Source organism: Chenopodium album, chromosome 21, assembly GCF_948465745.1.
Source record: "Chenopodium album chromosome 21, dcCheAlbu1.1, whole genome shotgun sequence".
Classification (NCBI taxonomy): domain Eukaryota; kingdom Viridiplantae; phylum Streptophyta; class Magnoliopsida; order Caryophyllales; family Amaranthaceae; genus Chenopodium; species Chenopodium album.
Genome location: NC_137854.1, coordinates 904,444 through 925,196, shown reverse-complemented (window position 1 = coordinate 925,196; position 20,753 = coordinate 904,444). Strand labels below are relative to the sequence as shown.

Here is a 20,753-nt window from a genome sequence, read left to right as displayed (position 1 = left end):
ACAGCAGTTAAATGGAGCCATAAATAGGAAAATGAGAAAATAATCCAGGTTAATCATAAAATAATCCAGGTTAATCATAAAATCAATGTGCTTCTGCCATACCACCCCGGGCCATCTTATTTCTTAACATCGTTCAGAACTACATGCGCAGCATTACGTCCAGGTGCTCCCATAACACCTCCACCTGGATGAACTCCACTTCCACACAGATACAGACCTTTTAATGGTGTCCTATAATTTGACCTGTTGAATGAAAACGTTGAAAGGGAAAGAAATAATCAGAAGCAAACAATGTTTCTAAAACCAAAATAATCCAACAGAAGTTACCATCCTTTTGCAGGTCTCATAAGAAAGAGAGAATCTAATCCCATAGCTCCATGAAAGATATTTCCTCCTGAAAAATCATTAGAAAGGCATTGAAGTTTATGATATGATGCAAGGTTTATTATGATATGATGCAAGGTTGGATGATTATATATTTTTGGGGTATTTGAAGTTTAGAATATGATATGATACAAGATCCAGGGGAACTAGATGGAGACTAAAACAGCAACCAGAACATAATGAATAGATATAAGCTCAAGCACCTGTTAAGCCAATTTCTCTCTCTAAGTCTGGAGGAGTAAGCATGTCATATCCAAGAACTGATGAGCTGAAGCCAGGTGCATATTCATCAATCAAGGAAAAACACCGTTTTGCAAATGACTCCTGCGCATACATGTCACACACTCATACCATTTATAAAGGAAAGATTAAATGCTAATGAAGTAAAAGCTCTCATAGAGGCATTTTGTGACTAGCAAATTAAAGCTACAAGATGAGCACATCTGGTGTGTGGAGAGCATATGAAAAAAGACCAACTCAAATGACAACAGAACTTTGTGTCAGGAGTCAGGACTAGCTTGAAATGGACATCATGAACCACAAAAACCATATGCACGAAAAAATATAAACTGAAGTACTTGTAGCATATGTTGAACAGACTTTGCATAAAACTGAAATTAACCTCACCCTGTACGCAGTGTCCTGCCAACTGCCATCTGATGGTTGATAGGGTGTGTATTGAATAAATAAGTTGATTACATGTTTTCCTATAAAAATAAGCAGACAGCATTCTCAGTATTACAAGATAGGCGGTGAAAAAGCCATAAGTACTTTGCTTGGGATGCTTTTGTGTATCTTAAACATACAACAAATTTTGCAAACTTTAATCATACAAAATCAGGAAGCAATAATTAGAAAAATTGTCAGCTACAGAGAGCAGAAGACTTCCGTGGTGCTGCACCGAGTTCAGATTATAGCATTAGACTTTTCTAACTACAAATTGAAGCCTTGTCTGAATTTTTAAAGCAAATCAGTCAATTCTAACTCCAAAATTTTGGCATACTTTCAGCCTTATACTTGACATTTCTTAGAACTTACCATCTTTTAAGGACATAATTTACTGCATTGTTGCTACTGAAGTACAGATGAGGAACTTAAATAGTTGATAGGGTCATTTTAGAGCAAATAGATTAACACGAGCAACTTTGGTATTTCCATGTAACACAAAAAGGTTTATTCTTCACATCCTACATTGAACGACACGTAAATAATACCTGGAGGAGATATTGTTTTGTCTAACACAGAAGGGATAGTCATTTCCATAACTGGTCTTTGTGATGGCAAGCCATTCAAAGCATCTTGACAGGCTGTGTGAATCTCCTCCATGCTGTGAAAGCAGTATCAAAACAAGTCACAAATAAATAAAATTATTTCATCTCCAGCAATTCAATCATTCAAACCAGATTTTCCAGGTTTACAATGAAAAGTTTTTGATAGATTTGCAGCATGATTGCAGTGTTCCATTGCAATTTTTGGTTATTTGTTTTCAAACGAGTCCAAAGGTCTCTTAGTTTTTCAGTGACTAGATTCAACTGTTAGCAGGATTTGCAGTTAAGATAAATGTCTGTATGGGACTATGGCTAAATAAAACCTGTTATTTGTAGTTTCAAATTCTAAGTAGGATTTTTAGCTATAGTCAATTCAGTTAATTTACAGGTCTTATTTAGCCATAGAGCCTAGTCCCATACAGCCATTTTCTTTCCTTTAGCCAATCATCACAAAGCTGTTGCTTACTAAACATGTAAACAAAAATAAGCACATCCTGCTAAAGTTATCCACAATTTTTTTTTGAAAACAAATAAATTAAACGAGCACTCTTTTTATCAGCTACTGTTCACACATGCAGCCAGCCATACTTTACAACACATCTCTGCACAACACCTATTTGATGCCATACCTCTCTGAACCAAGGTGAATAGTACCAACATGTTGAGGGCCAGCATCCAGGTGGCTCATTTTGCTATTGCAACATTTAAACTGGGGCAACTTATCAACTGCTAAATTAATTTTTGTGGTTCCCTATTCAAAAATAACCCAACAAATCGAATATTAGTATGGAGACAATGTTGAAACCATGCCAACACAAATACTAAGCATCTCCAACTACACAAATACACAAATTCAGTCATAAGTTATTGCATCGACATTGTAGGTGAGGAGACGTATACACCCAAGAACACCTTCTCGCTTCCATTTTAGTTTCCTTTCCCACCTCTTAGTCTTCTTCTCCATTGACGCCATGATAAGAGGAAAAAAATCAGTTCCCAATGTAGATAACTGAGATCGGTTTCCAAAGTTGATGACTGATAGAAGAGGAGAAAAAATCGGGTGGAAATCTCCTAGAAGGTCAATTTCCATCAAAAGAAAAGGTGGCTAACTATTGAAGGCTAGAAGGTCAATTTCCATCAAAAGCAGCATTCAGTTGGGGCTCATCTCCATCCTAAGTCTTACTCCCAATCGCAAGACTAAATCAGTAAAAAGTGCATCCAAAACATAAGCCTCTACAACTTCCACTACATTCTACAGAAAATCTATATTGTATAGGCAGAGATCTCTCTTCCTCATCCTAAGGGTCATAATCTTAGTTAGATCACTAATCCTTGGTGATTAATCACGAGACCAAAGCAATTAAACAACCAAACAAGTGAGTACTGCTGATGCTACCATTTGAGATAATCACAGAAAGCAGATGTCTAAAGGACAAAACATCCAAGAACAACATAAACAAAAGAGTACAGTCTACAAAAACATCCTGCAGACTTAGACTGCCCAGGCTGGCAAAACATATTTGGCTCTAATTGACTACATAAGGACAATCCATCAAACATTTGGATTTAATTGATTACAAAAGGACAATCCAGCAAGCACATAATAAATATTCAACAGTAAAAGAAATCTAAAATGCTAAAAACAATAGTGATGTTCAGACTAATTTAGATAATCCGAATCATTCTTACCGAGCTATAATCACAATTTTTTATTGTACGAAGAAACTGATCAGGGATTATATGATCTGGCATTAATTCCTGCATCCAATGAGACAACTTTTTACAAGAAAATCTCAAAAAAAACCAAGATATCTTGATTTTATAGAAATATGTGACTAGAGGACACAATTAATCTTTTCTATTTTTCACAAAATAAGACAAATGCCTCCACACACAGGAAGTTTACCACAAAAGTTCTATAAGGAGTTGCATTTGATAGCACAACAGAAGAATGAATCTCCGTTCCATCGGCCAGCAATACCTAGAGTAACAAAAATATGTCAGTGTACTGATCCAATACTAGCTGAGAAAGAAAGTTTGTATGCGAAAATGCGTAGCCAAACCCCTTCTGCAGCTCCAGAGTCCCCAATCATCAGCTGTGAAACCTAGTAAAACCAATATTCTTCTTAGTTACAGATAGAAAGCCAGAAAACATAAAATGATAGACATATTGTAGTGTTCTATATCCAGTACATTCCTCTCCAGAAAAACATCATGACCACTATAAAATTTATAAAGAGGCTGATTCTGAGAGACCCTGTAATTCAAAAGGCAAAAGACTTGCATACTGTATCAAATTTCCCCAATTTATGTTCCAAACCAACTTATATGACCTCTAGGGACACCCCACGAATTCGGTTCAACTTTTGAAAAAGTTCCCAAAATTGGCCCAAAAGCGTGGATAATAGCCTTTAGTTTGTGACAATTTTGGACTGTTTTGGAGTTGAAAAGAAAAGTGGCCAAGGTTCATCCCATGGATCCCGCGACACCTCCGGAGGCCATTTGGGTAGTTGGAACCATCAACTTTGCCTTTAAGCGGTCAATTTAGCCATTTACATACACGCCTTCCTTAATTAACTCAAGGCCACCAAGAGCCTTTATATGACCGACTAATGGACATATATGGTTCCAAACAAACTTATAAGACCACTAGGGACACCCCACGAATTCACTTTAACTTTTGAAAAAATTCCCAAAATTAGCCCAAAAGCGTGGATAATAGCCTTCAAATTTTGACAATTTCGGACTGTTTTAGATTTGGAAAGAAAAGTGGCCGAGGTTCTTCCCATGGACCCCACGACACATCAGAAGGCCATTTGGGTAGTTGGAACCATCAACTTTACCTTTAAGCAGCCAATTTGGCCATTTACATACACGTCTTCCTTAATTAACACAAGGCCACCACGATCCTTTATATGACCGACTAATGGTCATATATGGTTCAAAACTAACTTATATAACCTCTAGGGACACCCCACTAATTCACTTCAACTTTTGAAAAAATTCCCAAAATTGGCCAAAAGCGTGGATAATAGCCTTCAATTTTTGACAATTTTGGACTGTTTTGGATTTGTAAAGAAAAGTGGCCGAGGTTCTTCCCATGGACCCCACGACACCTCGGGAGGCCATTTGGATAGTTGGAACCATCAACTTTGCCTTTAAACAATCATTTTAGCCATTACATACACGCCTTCCTTTATTATTCAAGGCCACCACGAGCTTTTAAATGATCGACTAATGGTCATATATGGTTCCAAACAAACTTATATGACCTCTAGGGACACCCCATGATTCACTTCAACTTTTGAAAAAATTCCCAAAATTGGCCCAAAAGCGTGGATAATAGAGCCTTCAATTTTTGACAATTTTGGACTGTTTTGGACTTAGAAAGAAAAGTGGCCGAGGTTCTTCTAATGGACCCCACGACACCTCGGGAGGCCATTTGGGTAGTTGGAATCCTTCTAATTTGCCTTCAAACAGTGAATTTAGCCATTTACATACACGCCTACCTTAATTATTTCAAGGCCACCACAAGCTTTTAAATGAGTGACTAATGGTCATATATGGTTCCATACCAACTTATATGACCTCTAGGGACACCCCATGAATTCACTTCAACTTTAGAAAAAATTCCCAAAATTGGCCCAAAAGCGTGGTTATAGCCTTCAATTTTGGACTGTATTGGAGATGGAAAGAAAAGTGGCTGAGTTTCATCCCATGGACCCCACGACACCTCGGGATCAACTTTGCCTTTAAGCGGTCAATTTAGCCAATTACATACACGCCTTAATTAATTAACCCAAGGCCACCACGAGCCTTTATATGACCGACAAAAGGTCATATATGCCTCCAAAGCAACTTATATGACCTCTAGGGACACCTCTAGAATTCACTTCAACTTTTGAAAAAATTCCTAAAATTGGCCCAAAAGCGTGGATAATAGCCTTCAATTTTTGACAATTTTGGACTTGGAATGAAAAGTGGCCAAGGTTCTTCCCATGGACCCCACGACACCTCGAGAGGCCATTTGGGTAGTTTGAACCTTCAACTTTGCCATTAAGCGGTCAATTTAGCCATTTACATACACGCCTTCCTTAGTTAACTTAAGGCCGCCACGAGCCTTTATATGACCGACAAATGGTCATATATGGTTCCAAACCAACTTATATGACCTTTAGGGACACCCCACTAATTCACTTTAACTTTTGAAAACATTCCCAAAATTGGCCCATAACCATGGATAATAACCTTCAATTTTTAACAATTTTAAACTATTTTTGACTTGGAAAGAAAAATGTGGCCAAGGTTCTTCCCATGACCCCACGACACCTCGGGAGGCCATTTGGGTAGTTGGAACCATCAACTTTGCCTTAAACAGTCAATTTAGCCATTTACATACACACCTACCTTAATTATTTCAAGGCCACCACAAGCTTTTAAATGACCGACTAATGGTCATATATGGTTCCAAACAACCTTATATGACCTCAAGGGGCACCCCATGAATTCACTTCAACTTTTAAAAAATTCCCAAAATTGGCCCAAAAGCGTGGATAATAGCCTTCAATTTTTAACAATTTTGGACTAATTTTGACTTGGAAAGAAAAGTGGCCGAGGTTCTTCCCATGGACCCCACGACACCTCGAGGGCTGTTTGGGTAGTTGGAACCTTCAACTTTGCCATTAAGCGGTCAATTTAGCCATTTACATACACTCTTTTCTTAATTAATTCAAGACCACCACCAGCCTTTATATTAGGCTTTATATGACCGACTAATGGTCATATATGGCTCCAAATAAACTTATGTGACCTCTAGAGACACCCCACGAATTCACATCAACTATTGAAAAAATTCCCAAAATTGGCCCAAAAGCGTGGATAAATAGCCTTCAAACTTTTGACAATTTTGGACTGTTTTGGACTTGGAAAGAAAAGTGGCCGAGGTTCTTTCGATGGACCCCACGACATCTCAGGAGGTCATTTGGGTAGTTGGAACATCAACTTTGCCTTTAAACTGTTAATTTAGCCATTTACGAACACGCCTTCCTTAATTATATCAAGGCCACCACGAGCTTTTAAATGACCGACTAATGGTCATATATGGTTCCAAACCAACTTATAAGGCCTCTAGGGACACCCCATGAATTCAATTCAACTTTTGAAAAAATTCCCTAAATTGACCCAAAAGCGTGGATAATAGCTTTCAATTTTTGACGATTTTGGAGTGTTTTGGACTTGGAAAGAAAAGCGGCCAAGGTTCTTCTAAAGGACCCCACGACACCTCGGGAGGCCATTTGGGTAGTTGGAACCATGAACTTTGCCATTAAGCGGTCAATTTAGCCATTTACATACATGCCTTCTTTAATTAACTCAAGGCCACCACGACCCTTTATATGACCCACTAATGGTCATATATGGATCGAAGCCAACTTATTTGACATCTAGTGACACCCAACGAATTCACTTCAATTATTGAAAAAATTCCTAAAATTAGCCCAAAAGCGTGGATAATAGCCTTCTATTTTTGACAATTTTGGACTGTCTTGGACTTGTAAAGAAAAGTGGCCGAGGTTCTTCCCATGAACCCCACGACACCTCGGGAGGCCATTTGGGTAGTTGGAACCATCAACTTTAAACTTAGCAATTTACATACACGCCTTCCTTAATTATTTCTAGGCCACCACGAGCTTTTAAATGACCGACTAATGATCATATATGGTTCCAAACCAACTTATATGACTTCTAGGGACATCCCATTAATTCACTTCAACATTTGAAAAAATTCCCAAAATTGACCCAAAAGCGTGAATAATAGCCTTCAATTTTTTACAATTTTGGACTGTTTTGAACTTTGAATGAAAAGTGGCCGAGGTTCTTCCATGGACCCCACGACACCTCGGGAGCCCAATTGGGTAGTTGGAACCTTCAACTTTGCCACTAAGCGGTCAATTTAGCCATTTAAATACACGCCTTCTTTAATTAACTCAAGGCAACCACGAACCTTTATGTGACCGACTAATGTCATATATGGCTCCAACCCAACTTATATGACCTCTAGGGACACCCCACGAATTCACTTCAACTTTTGAAAAAATTCCCAAAAATGGCCTAAAAGCGTGGATAATAGCCTTAAATTTTTGACAATTTTGGACTATTTTGGACTTGGAAAGAAAAGTGGCCGAGATTCTTCCAATGGACCCCACGACACCTCGGGAGGCCATTTGGGTAGTTGGAACCATCAACTTTGCCTTTAAACAATCAATTTAACCATTTACATACACGCCTACCTTAATTATTTCAAAGCCACCACAAGCTTTTAAATGACCAACTAATGGTCATATATGGTTCCAAACCAACTTATATGACCTCTAGGGACACCCCATAAATTCGCTTCAACTTTTGAAAAAATTCCCAAACTTGGCCCAAAAGCGTGGATATTAGCCTTCAATTTTTGACAATTTTGGACTGTTTTGAACTTGGAAAGAAAAGTGGCCAAGGTTCTTCCCATAGACCCCTTGACACCTCGAGGGCCATTTGGATAGTTGGAACCTTCAACTTTGCCATTAAGCGGTCAATTTAGCCATTTACATACACTCCTTTCTAAATTAACTCAAGGCCACAGCCAGCCTTTATATTAGACTTTATATGACCGACTAATGGTCATGTATGGCTCCAAATCAACTTATGTGACCTCTAGAGACACCCCACGAATTCACATCAACTATTGAAAAAATTCCCAAAATTGGCCCAAAAGCGTGGATAATAGCCTTCAAATTTTTGACAATTTTGGACTGTTTTGGACTTGGAAAGAAAAGTGGCCGAGGTTCTTTCCATGGACCCCACGACACCTCGGGAGGCCATTTGGGTAGTTAGAACCATCAACTTTTTGTCAATTTAGCCATTTACATACACGCCTTTCTAAATTATTTGAAGGCCACCACAAGCTTTTAAATGACTGACTAATGGTCATATATAGTTCCGAACCAACTTATATGGCCTCTAGGGACACCCCATGAATTCGCTTCAGCTTTTGAAAAAATTCCCTAAATTGACACAAAAGGGTGGATTAGTCTTCAATTTTTGACAATTTTGAACTGTTTTGGACTTGGAAAGAAAAGTGGCCAAGGTTCTTCCAATGGACTCCACGACACCTCGGGATGCCATTTGCGAAGTTGAAACCATGAACTTTGCCATTAAGCGGTCAGTTTAGCCATTTTATACACGCCTTCTTCAATTAACTCAAGGCCACCACGAGCCTTTATATGACCCACTAATGGTCATATATGGATCGAAACCAACTTATTTAACCTCTAGGAACACCCCACGCATTCACTTCAACTATTGAAAAAATTCTCAAAATTAGCCCAAAAGCGTGGATAATAGCCTTCAATTTTAATAATTTTGGACTGTTTTTGACTAGGAAAGAAAATTGGCCAAGGTTCTTCCCATGGACCCCACGACACCTCGGGAGGCCATTTGGGTAGTTGGAATCATCAACTTTAAATTTAGCCATTATATACACGCCTTGCTTAATTAACTCAAGGCAAACAAAAGCCTTTATATGATCGACTAATGGTCATATACGGTTCCAAACCAACTTATATGACCTCTAGGGACACCCCACGAATTCACTTCAACTTTTAAAAAAATTTCCAAAATTGGCCTAAAAGTGTGGATAATAGCCTTTAATTTTCGACAATTTTGGACTTGGAATAAAAAGTGGCCGAGGTTATTCCTATGGACCCCAACCACGAGCCTTTATATGACCGAGCAATGGTGATATATGGTTCCAAACCAACTTATATGACCTCTAGCGACACCCATAGAATTCACTTTAACTTTTGAAAAAATTCCCAAAATTGGCCTAAAAGCACGGATAATAGCCTTCAATTTTTGATAATTTTGGACTGTTTTGGACTTGGAAAGAAAAGTGGCCGAGGTTCTTCCCATGGACCCCACGACACCTCGGGAGGCCATTTAGGTAGTTGGAACCTTCAACTTTGCCATTAAGCAGTCAATTTAGCCATTTATATACACGCCTTAATTAACTCAAGGCAACCACGAGCCTTTATATGACTGACTAATGGTCATATATGGTTCCAAACCAACTTATATGACCTCTAGGAACACCCCACGAATTCACTTCAACTTTTGAAAAAATTCCCAAAATTGGCCTAAAAGCTTGGATAAATAGCCTTCAATTTTTAACAATTTTGGACTGTTTTGGACTTAGAAAGAAAAGTAGCCGAGGTTTTCTAATGGAACCCACGACACCTTGGGAGGCCATTTGGGTAGTTGGAACCATCAACTTTGCCTTTAAATGGTCAATTTAGCTATTTACATACACGCCTTCCTTAATTGGCTCAAGGCCACCACAAGCCTTTATATGACCGACTAATTGCCATATATGGGAACAAACCAACTTATATGACCTCTAGGGACACCCCACGAATTCACTTCATCTTTTGAAAAAATTCCGAAAATTGGCCTAAAAGCGTGGATGATAGCCTTCAATTTTTGACAATTTTGAACTGTTTTGGACTTGGAAAGAAAAGTGGCCGATATTGTTCCCATGGATTTCACGACACCTCGGGAGACCATTTGGGTAGTTGGAACCATCAACTTTGCCTTTAAACGGTCAATTTAGCCATTTACATACACGCCTTCCTTAATTAACTCAAGGCCACCACGAGCCTTCATATGACCGACTAATGGTCATATATTGTTCCAAACCAACTTTTATGACCTCTAGGGACACCCCACGAATTCACTTCAACTTTTGAAAAAATTCCCAAAATTGGCCCAAAAGCGTGGATAATAGCCTTCAATTTTTGACAATTTTGGACTTCGAAAGAAAAGTGGCCGAGGTTCTTCCCATGGCCCCACGACACCTCGGAAGGCCATTTGGGTAGTTGGAACCATAAACTTTGCCTTTTAACGGTCAATTTAGCCATTTACATACACGCCTTCCTTAATTAAGGCCACCACGAGCCTTTATATGACCGACTAATGGTCATATATGGCTCCAAACCAACTTATATGACCCTCTAGAGACACCCTACGAATTCACTTCAACTATTGAAAAAATTCCCAAAATTGGTCCAAAAGCGTGGATATAAGCCTTCAATTTTTGATAATTTTGTATTGTTTTGGACTTGGATAGAAAAGTGGCCGAGGTTCTTCCCATGGCCCCACGACACCTCGGGAGGCTATTTTGGTAGTTGGAACCATCAAATTTGCCTTTAAACGGTCAATTTAGCCAATTGAAATACACGCCTTCCTTAATTAACTCTAAGCCACCACGAGCCTTTAAATGACCGACTAATGGTCATATATGGTTCCAAACCAACTTATATGACCACTAGGGATACCCCTCGAATTCACTTCAACTTTTGAAAAAATTCACAAAATTAGCCCAAAAGCGTGGATAATAGCCTTCAATTTTTGACAATTTTGGACTGTGTTGGAGATGGAAAGGAAAGTGGCCGAGGTTCATCCCATGGACCCCACGACACCTTGGGAGGCCATTTGGGTAGTTGGAACCATCATCTTTGCCTTTAAACGGTCAATTTTGCCATTTACATACACGCCTTCCTTAATTAACTCAAGGCCACCACGAGCCTTTATATGACCGACTAAAGGTCATATATGGATCCAAACCAACTTATATGACCTCTAGGGACACCCCTAGAATTCACTTCAACTTTTGAAAAAATTCCCAAAATTGGCCCAAAAGCGTGGATAATAGCCTTCAATTTTTTACAATTTTGGACTGTTTTGGACTTGGAAAGAAAAGTGGCCGAGGTTCATCCCATGGACCCCACGACACCTCGGGAGGCCTTTTGGGTAGTTGGAAACATCAACTTTGCCTTTAAACGGTCAATTTAGCCATTTACATACACGACTTCCTTAATTAACTCAAGGCAGCACGAGCCTTTATTTTACCGACTAATGGTCATATATGGTTCCATACAACATTATATGACCCTAGGCTACATCCCCTATACTCCCGAGATTTTTCAATACCGACTCCAAAATTGGTCCAAAAGCGTGGATAATAGCCTTCAATTTTGAACAACTCTTATACTTTTTAGAACCTAAAAAGGAAAGTCATCCAAGTGTTTCCCTTTGACCCCACAACACCCCGGGAGACCATTGAAACCACCCACTTTGTCTCTAAAAGTCAATATAGATGTTTTAGTTTACTCCTTTAACCACATGCCTTTATGTGACCAATAAATGGTCATATATGGTTCAAGACATCATTATATGGCCCCGAGATTCGTCCCCTACGATTTCTTACATGTGACACAAAATTGCATGCAAGTGCCTCTCAAATTTATAATACAACAAAACTCCAAAAACCATTCCATAATCCACACCAAATAAAAAGACAGCACACTTTTAGTGATCCCTACTTAGCAAGGGGATTAAACCACGAGTCACTCAAAGAAGAATTCCATTCAAAAGATCTATAGAACAGGCTCTCCACTGCTTTTCAAGGGATTAATAATTGGTTGTTTCTATCTTTAGCACATGAAAAAGCTGAAAAGAAACCTGATATTAAGCAGTCCTCCCACCACCCCAAAAAGCATAAGCGGGTGACAGCAGTTCTCATCACCAACAAAATAGAACAAAAAATGAATTATAATGCTTACTTCAGTGCTAGTCAAAATGTGAGCTCCAGCTTCCTTTGCAGCATGACTGATGGCCAAGGAGACAGAGCCCATTCCCCCTTCCACATATCTGCAAATACAGTTCCAGAACATAATTGGCAAAGATATGTCTTTTCGTGGTCAGTGTAATAAATTAGTCTTAATGTTCTAAAGAAAGAAGACAAAGGTTAACACAAAGTAATCTCCCCACTATCATTTCCTGGACTGCTCACTCACCAATATGAAACTAAAGATGGCTTTTTAGAGTGTTATCAACATGAAACAAGAAGTATCACGAGCTTATAAAATTAGTTATTAAGCTTAGATGATAAGCTAATTGTATAAAACATCCTTAGGCTGGATAGGGCTTAGAACAACAAAAGTGCTGGTCTAACACTAACAGAAGCCCTAAGTAAACATATTTACATATCGTTGGCATGGATGGATTTTAAGGACCAAGTTGTATCAAAAGGCTCAAGGCGCACCAAGGCATTTCAGAGTTTCCTGCGCCTAAGGTGCGCCTCTTTGAAGATAGGCACATATAATAAACAATAAAAAAATCTGAAAAATCTGTTGTGCGCCTCAGGGGATGCACCTCAATGAACCTTATGCTACGCCTTAGTGCGCCTAGGTGCGCCTCATTAAAATAGCCTCATCAAACACTGTAACTAACTGTGTGTTGGATCCTACAAAAGATATGTTGTCTTGACAGGTCCTTCCCTCCATTGACAATCAAACTATATTTAACCCACATAGATAAACCAGTCCTAGGAAAAGGCTAAGGCCAAGAGTAGGGAAAGTGCCTAAATTTGGACATCATATACTACACATCACTTACAAAGTCCACAGATGAAACTCTGCATAATTATAGATACTTACGACCATACGCCACGATCTCCGTTTGTTTCTCCCATCACATGATGTAGCAAAACATACCCACTACCTGGCGTGTTTACACTTGCCTATTAAAGTAAATGATAGATCGCATTCAGTTTTGTTTACACAACATAACACAATTAAATCGGGGAAGAGGATCAATTCACACAGGATGCCTGAGGATACAGTAGCCAGTTGCCAGTACATGCATACCAAATAAAAAATCATCACCAACGGTCACTCAACCAAAATACTTACCATGCTCCCTATTACAGCATCTGTTGCTAGTGTTGCTTTTAGAACATCAGACTGCATACATTAAAGACATACAAACTCAGGAAGTTAAGCTGTCAAATTTGAAACAAGGAGAAATACTGAAGTGCCAGCTAATATCAAAAGCAACACATGAAACAATACAATGTGCACATTTGGTCAAGGGGGGGTTGTTTCCACGAGTAAGACACAAGGTACAGCTCAGTCAGGTTTGTTTAGCGGTCAGACCATAGGAACTGAAGAAGTCATTACCTCAAACCAGTTATTTAGAACCTTTGAAGCTGGGGACAAAAGAAGGTCCATAAAATCCCTGTCATCAGGACAGTACATTGCAAGAATAAGTTGAGCTACTATAGCTCCCAAATTTAAAGTTATCCAATCAACAAATAAGATTACTCTGTAGCCTGTACAAGATATATGAAAGTTATATACTACTTGTGTTTAGATAAAAAAAAAAATATTGAATTCTTACACCATCTCTTTTTGCCCAAGGGAGACTGCACGCTGAAGGCAGGCCGACCAAAAAGTTGACTTGTACAGCTTATTTTTCATCTTGTCACCAAAGGATGAGACACCTTCTAAATTTTCAGGAGTCGATGAATCCAGAATCGGATCCAAAAACTTACAGAAAATTTCAAGCTGACTCTCATATCTACATACGGGAATCAAAATAGTTCAAGATAAACAAATCAAACACCAATTTAATAATGGTATACCTTAATGGCAGACTGATTGCAAGTGCAGGTGCACATTGCACAAGCATGAGTTCTTATACCTCAACTTGATACTGGCGAACTTCTTGTTATCAAACTTTTTAGTTGAATGCAACTACATAAAATATCCAGTATGCTACGATATAATCAGTCAAGCATAACCACCTCAAGCCTAAAACATACACAGTACTAGGAATTGTTACCATCATTCATCACTTTATGTCATAATTGTCAATCATGCATACACCATCTTACAACAGCCAGATTAGACAATTATAATTAAATCAAAACCACAAAGAACAAAATCTAGCATTTTGAAACACATTGAAGCTATAAAGGAGAGGCATGTATTATCAACATCATCCAAATGCCTTTCCAAACCATTTCCAATTTAGATGCACAAATTTTCACATACGAAATACTTGTATATACATAGTATATATTACGCAACACATGACTTGAAGGCCATGAAGCACAATTTCATAAAATAGTTTCACAATTCAAGCTACAAATGATCATGCAAAAACATATCACTATGTCTTGAACACTTCCTAAATTCAATCTAACCATGATCATAAAAATAAATTAACTCAATCTTTTGAATAAATTCAAGCAATTAATGATCAATTGATCATATAACAATATAGCCAAATATCTTAAACAAATTTCACAATTGCAATTACTTCACACCAAACAACAACAAAAATTCATGCAAAAACCTAAAAAATTAGTATACCTAGGATAAGCATCAGCATCATTCAAGGAGAACTTAGAGATTTCGGAACGATTAAGCTCTTTATCAGGCCCTAACAAAAGAAATCTCCCATCCAAACAAGGCGTAAACGACGACGCCGGAACTCTCTTCAGCATCTTCATTCCATGCCTCTCCAATTCCAATTCCCTATCATCAATCATCATCATTCATCACATGATACATTCAACATCAACATCATCATTCATTCATCTCCTAAATTAGGAGAGAGAAAATAAATTTAGAGAGAGAAAGTACTTGATAATGGAAGGACGAAGAAGACTCTGGAGGTAACTGCAGCGTGAGAATTTAAACCCAGGGATCAACTCTTCAGTAACAGCAGCGCCACCGAGTACATGGCGGCGCTCAAGGACGGCGACGGATAAGCCGCCGCGAGCTAAGTACGCCGCCGCCGTTAAGCCGTTGTGGCCGCCGCCGATTATAATGGCGTCCCATTTTTTGTCTTTTAGCGCGCTTATCGCAGTTGCACTACTGCTGAAGTGTCTTCGCCACATTAGAGGAGTAATAAGAGAGAGAAAGAGTGAAAGAGAATGTTAAATGGAGTTTGCAAGCGACTTCAATGGAGTCTGAGTGACAGTCTTCACTCTATCACTCTAAAGGTGGACTTGTTAAGTATACATAAACCAATCAAGTACGTATATACAATTGTATACAGTATTTTATACTCCGTATTACAACTATTCTGTCAAAAAAAAATGGTATTACTACTCCGTAGTCCGTACTATACATACATACTTGTATCTTGTCAAAAAAAAATACTAACATACATTCTTGTAATACACAACCTTTAATTTGAATAGGAAGTACTCTGTATTACAATATTTTTAAAAAGAATACAAATTTACAATTTTGTTAATTGTATAGCTAATCAATTTATTGCAAGTGATTTTCTGTTTTATTTCGGAAATATCGGTTAATTATCAGCTTTCTTACACTCGCTAAAACATCTTACTAGATTTAAGCTCATTAATATAAGTTCAATATCTATTTTAGACGATAGTGTTATTGTGTGTAACAAATACGTCACATTATAGTGGGCTATGTATCAAGCTCATGATAAAAAAAATAAAAAAAAATTGAAAGTTGCGTATGGTCTTACAAAATAAGTAAACCATCATGTATTCATGTCACTCAACATGACAACCACCATATCACACCATTAGATAGTTTAAGAGAATGGCGCCTATGAGGCTATGAGGTACAAAAAACTACATATAAAGATTGTAAACATGTCGATCCATGGCACATCATTACATAATTTGCATATAAAACTAACCCAAAACCCTTGTATTACAGGTGATAGATATTTGGGGTTGAAGACTTGGAGGAGAGGGGGATCATACTCAAACTGATGCTAAGGGTACCTGTCCCATGTCTACATCCTCCCTGACATTCATGTTTAACAAAATTGTGTAGTCCTTTGAATCACATTCAACCAATGGCACTGATGCACTAGATTAAGTTGAGCTGATGCACTTGAGAAGATTAAGTTGAAGTCATGTGAAGTACGTACAAAACCAGAAGACCATACATCAAAATAAGAACAGATGATTACATAATCTTGACTTCAATAAACTATATATTTGTGTCAGCAAAGAACCATGAAGCAAAGACTAGCATCAGTCAAGCACATAGATCCTAGAGGCAATATCCTGAACCAGCCAATCAAATCCCTCGAGTAGCCCCTCTCCAGTGTATGCACTGCAACCCACAATTTTCCAGTGTCGTGTCTTATCCATGGCATCCAAGTTGAGCACCTAACCAAAGGAAGAGCTTCATTTTATTACTTGGAAAAAGATAACATGCGACCATCACAGTTAAAATACAATTAAAGAGAGCATATCATCCATAAGGCCACAGTTCTTATACTCCGCGAGTGTAGATAAATGGTAAGGAGAGAAGAAGCAATACATAATCAACAAACTACAAGAGAGATCAAAAAAAAAATTCTTAAATTACAGCACAATGCTTTTCTTTTTCTGCTCTGTTTCCAATTCTCTTCTTTGTTGAAGGAGGAATGAAGGAACCTTACCTTTGCAACTTCATTAGGTGAAAGCGCACCTTGTATATCCTGCTTATTTGCAAATACCAACAAAGATGCTCCAGATAGCCTCTGCAGAATAGCACACAGTTAGACCCTGCAGATCTAGAAGCCACAAACAGCTGTTATTCCCTTGTGTATGTGTTTGGGGAAAAGAGAGTGATAAGCAAGATCGCCAAAAAGCTAAACATGGAGAAATCACAGGAATCAGATGATCAATTCAGCCAGCATAAAAGATGAGCATAGTAAAATACAAGTTTATGAGGCATTATACTTCATTGATTAAAAAATTCTTGGGTTCTAGTGGCTACTAGTGATCTAACAAGTTGCTAAGGTGGCTGTGAAGAGGCCACAGGACCACAACAACTGAACAACCCAATATCAAAATATACCACCCTTACTTTAAGGGATTAATCATATCACCAACCCACTTTGAATCCAAAATGAAATGATGGCCTATGTTACTCGGACTCTTCATTTTATCTCAAGTACCCGTGTCGGACCCTCGACCCTCGGACATGGGTATGACACATGGACACTTCATTTTAGTTGAAAATTATAGAATTTTTTCACAAAATAGCCGAGTCGGACACTTGGACACGTACCCGTGTCGGACATGGGTACCCGAGTCCAAGTAACATAGATGATGGCAGAAGTTCAAAGCATGTTGTAAATCTTGTAATGCTGCTTTACTCAAACATTAGTTTCACCAAAATTGTGTCAAACTATTTGTATTTTACTTCGTAAAGGTGATCACTAAAGTACAAAACAACAATGATCATAAATGCACAGAATTACTGAACAAAGTGATCATATACTAAAGCAAGGCAAAAACATTTCACAGGGGCGAAAGCATTTTGAGTGTGCCGCTCTAGCAGACCAGCCATTCTTAAATTACAGAACTAAAACATTGACAGGATCACAGGATTACAGAAGCATGTTTAAAAGTATAGCTAGTGAAAGCACCACAAGCTATTGCTAGTGGTTAAAAATTGAAATGACATCAACTATCAGCCAAAGCCAAAGATACCTAATAACAATGCTTCATGAATATGTTAATAAATCACTTCCTCACTTCAGTATATCAATTATATTCTTCATTTCAGCCTACGTATTAATGAGCTACAATGATTTAATGTGGCACGTGGAACACAACATGAAAGTGGGGATAAAGCTCAGTGAAATCTTAAGTTGACAACTATACCCAGTCCTTTTCCTCCAGTCTAATTAATATAGCCTCCTAACACTTCTTGAAGATTTTAAAAATACAAGAGTGCAGCCCTACCAGCAAGCTTGCAGAATAACCAAACACATGGAGTTTATTAATAGTTTTAAAATTAACAAAAGAAACACAACTTGGTCATATTTTTAGGCACAATTAGTAGTAATTTAAATATAAGGTGTATGCGGTGTATGAAAAATTCATCTACTTGCAATCCTCATTCAATAGCGACTGCAGTAAACTGGTATGAGTTACAGATTCCTATACAAACATTAGTGGTTTGATGAAGTGAGTGCAAAACACATCAAAAAACACATTATATCCAATGGTTTTTCCTTACTTCCATGAAAAAATCAACTGCATCTCTTTGAAGAGGTCTGATATAAACCTTAAACCCTTAAGGAACACTATGGCCTGGTAGCTATATAGGGCAATATAGGATATTTCTAGATTACTAAAAATTAGTTTATTCCAACAACATATATATACAAAAATTCGCCACTAATATAAGAAACTTATTAATCTAACCGGACCATAATCATGACATTTCCTACAATACATCGAATTCTCAAATGAGGTTCCTACTTATGGTTAACCTCACCGATACACAACAAAAGAAACACTATGGAAGGCCCTTCATATGATAGAGTGAGTACTAGTTTAAAAAAAAAAAACCCAGAAAGACGTTAAGTGACATATTTGACATTTTTAGTCACGATTCAAATTTTACAAAATTCCCAAAAAAGGCTCTTTCAACTCTGTCGAAAACTGTATGCAAAGTTGCATACACAATAAAGAAGATTGATTAAGGCAGATGAGCAATACCTCTTCTTTCAGTAGATTATGCAGCTCATTCCTGCAATCATCCAATCGTCTAAGATCCGAACTGTCAACTACCCAAATCAAACCATCCGTCTGCTCAAAATAATTCCTCCAATAGGCCCTTATTGTTTTCTGGCCACCCACATCCCATATATTAAGTGTATACCTTCAATTGATTGTATAAAAAAATGACATTATGTCAATCTCATCTTCACAAAACTCAATTACAACAGCAGACTAAGTCCCAGCTATCAAACAAGGATCGTTAAGAGTTTCAGATCAGAGAGACTAACAGGGCTACATATTGAAGAGCTTCAAACCTTATTATACTATTTCATACTGCTTAGGTCTCACAACTACAATCAGGCATAAAAGGGTGTGAAATTCACTACTATAGAATCAAACACCATTAAAATAAGCTAAACAATGAATATGCCCATTTACAGAAACATCATATATAATTAAATCAAAATTGCAAAAAATACAGAAAACCTAAACCATTGGAATCCAATTTATAAGAACTTTAAAAATAATAAAAATAAAAATAAAAAAATAAATTGCTAACAATCTAAAAATAAATTAAAAAAAAGAGGAAATGGAAAATACTTTTGGTAGGAAATGGTCTTGATATTGAAACCAAGCGTAGGACTGATGACAGAAGTGTCTTCGCCATTGATTTTAAGAACGATGGTAGTTTTTCCAGAATTATCGAGCCCCCTGAAAAATCATATCAATTAATCAGCGTAAATTTCAAATTGCAATTAAATTAAAGTAGAGTAAAAAGGAAATGGAAAGAAAGAGAAAGCATACACCATCAGAATTCGCATCTCTTTCTCTTTCCTCTTGATTTTGCGAATGATACTCAGAAGTCCCATTTCTTCTGTATTTGCTTTCTACGAATTTTTGTCAATTTTACGTATTGTTTGAATTAATCGATCGATCTAAAGAATACCTGAGTTAAGAGTTTGGAGGGAAATTTAGAAATTTCGGGTTGTTCTCTATCTCCCTACTTCAAGTCTTGTATTCTGGTGTCTGCAATAATATACGAGTAAAAGAATTCATTTCTTATTTTCTCAAATTAATAAATACGGAGTATTTTTTGCTAATGTATAAATTGGATCCATTTTATGGAAACCGTATAATTGTCTCGTGTCATATTATGTGTCCTAATATCATACCAATACGTCACATTTTAGTGAAAATAGTATAGTGCACCCGAGAAGAACATTAGGTATATTTTAAAGAACATGGGAATAAAAAAGAACATACTAGCGTTGGAAAAAGAACATGCTAGTGTTTGAAAAAGAACATGCATACTAGTGTTTGAAAAAGAACATCTTGTGTTTGGCAAAAGAACATGTTTGTGTTTGACAAACATACATACATAGTATATGTGTTTGATAACATGTTTTTCAATAATACAAAATATGTTCTTTTTGGTTCGTATGTTCTTTGAATTTGGCTTTTTTTTTTTTTTTTTTTTTTTTGAAAAGATGGCTCGTATGTTCTTTAAGGTAATGAGTTCTTTAACGTATGTTCTTTAACTTATGTTCTTTAACGTATGTTCTTTAACGTATGTTCTTTAATGTATGTTCTTTAAATTAACTTATGTTCTTTTATGTTATTTTAAATTTTGAAATTTGAAATGTAATTTTAAAATGAAATCTTGAATTATTTTTAGTTGAAAATAATTTAGAGAGAGAAAAATAAAATTATTATGGAAAGTT

At 37.3% G+C, this 20,753-nt stretch overlaps 2 protein-coding genes across 2 annotated transcripts; both read right to left on the bottom strand.

Annotated features, from left to right (window-relative positions):
• Nucleotides 1-32: 32 nt before the first annotated feature.
• On the bottom strand, nucleotides 33-15,517 carry LOC145600887 (uncharacterized). The gene is made up of 16 exons (XM_081656745.1): nucleotides 15,179-15,517; nucleotides 14,906-15,070; nucleotides 13,929-14,108; nucleotides 13,709-13,766; nucleotides 13,442-13,492; nucleotides 13,187-13,269; nucleotides 12,311-12,398; nucleotides 3,716-3,757; nucleotides 3,559-3,633; nucleotides 3,342-3,410; nucleotides 2,282-2,403; nucleotides 1,599-1,711; nucleotides 1,012-1,091; nucleotides 588-708; nucleotides 328-394; nucleotides 33-243 (listed from the first exon to the last, which is right to left on the bottom strand). Exons 1-16 carry the CDS (start codon nucleotides 15,433-15,435, stop codon nucleotides 117-119), a joined length of 1,698 nt encoding a protein of 565 aa, XP_081512871.1. The 5' UTR covers nucleotides 15,436-15,517; the 3' UTR covers nucleotides 33-116.
• A 527-nt stretch (nucleotides 15,518-16,044) lies between these two features.
• LOC145602256 (ADP-ribosylation factor-like protein 2) lies at nucleotides 16,045-20,049 on the bottom strand. Its single transcript, XM_081658433.1, has 5 exons — nucleotides 19,837-20,049; nucleotides 19,633-19,743; nucleotides 19,030-19,192; nucleotides 16,974-17,054; nucleotides 16,045-16,698 (listed from the first exon to the last, which is right to left on the bottom strand). Exons 1-5 carry the CDS (start codon nucleotides 19,899-19,901, stop codon nucleotides 16,561-16,563), a joined length of 558 nt encoding a protein of 185 aa, XP_081514559.1. The 5' UTR covers nucleotides 19,902-20,049; the 3' UTR covers nucleotides 16,045-16,560.
• Nucleotides 20,050-20,753: the final 704 nt, after the last annotated feature.

What these genes read in the sequence shown, in the direction of transcription:
- LOC145602256 (XM_081658433.1), bottom strand. Translation starts at nt 19,901, where the DNA reads ATGGGACTTCTGAGTATCATTCGCAAAATCAAGAGGAAAGAGAAAGAG. An exon ending in GAGATGCGAATTCTGATGGT is followed by an intron (nt 19,744 to 19,836) that starts GTATGCTTTCTC and finishes ATGATTTTTCAG; the next exon opens with GGGGCTCGATAATTCTGGAA. An exon ending in CACCTAATGAAGTTGCAAAG is followed by an intron (nt 16,699 to 16,973) that starts GTAAGGTTCCTT and finishes TCCTTTGGTTAG; the next exon opens with GTGCTCAACTTGGATGCCAT.
- LOC145600887 (XM_081656745.1), bottom strand. Translation starts at nt 15,435, where the DNA reads ATGTGGCGAAGACACTTCAGCAGTAGTGCAACTGCGATAAGCGCGCTA. An exon ending in AAAATTGTGATTATAGCTCG is followed by an intron (nt 2,404 to 3,341) that starts GTAAGAATGATT and finishes ATTTTTGAATAG; the next exon opens with GGAACCACAAAAATTAATTT. An exon ending in GAGAGAAATTGGCTTAACAG is followed by an intron (nt 395 to 587) that starts GTGCTTGAGCTT and finishes ATGATTTTTCAG; the next exon opens with GAGGAAATATCTTTCATGGA.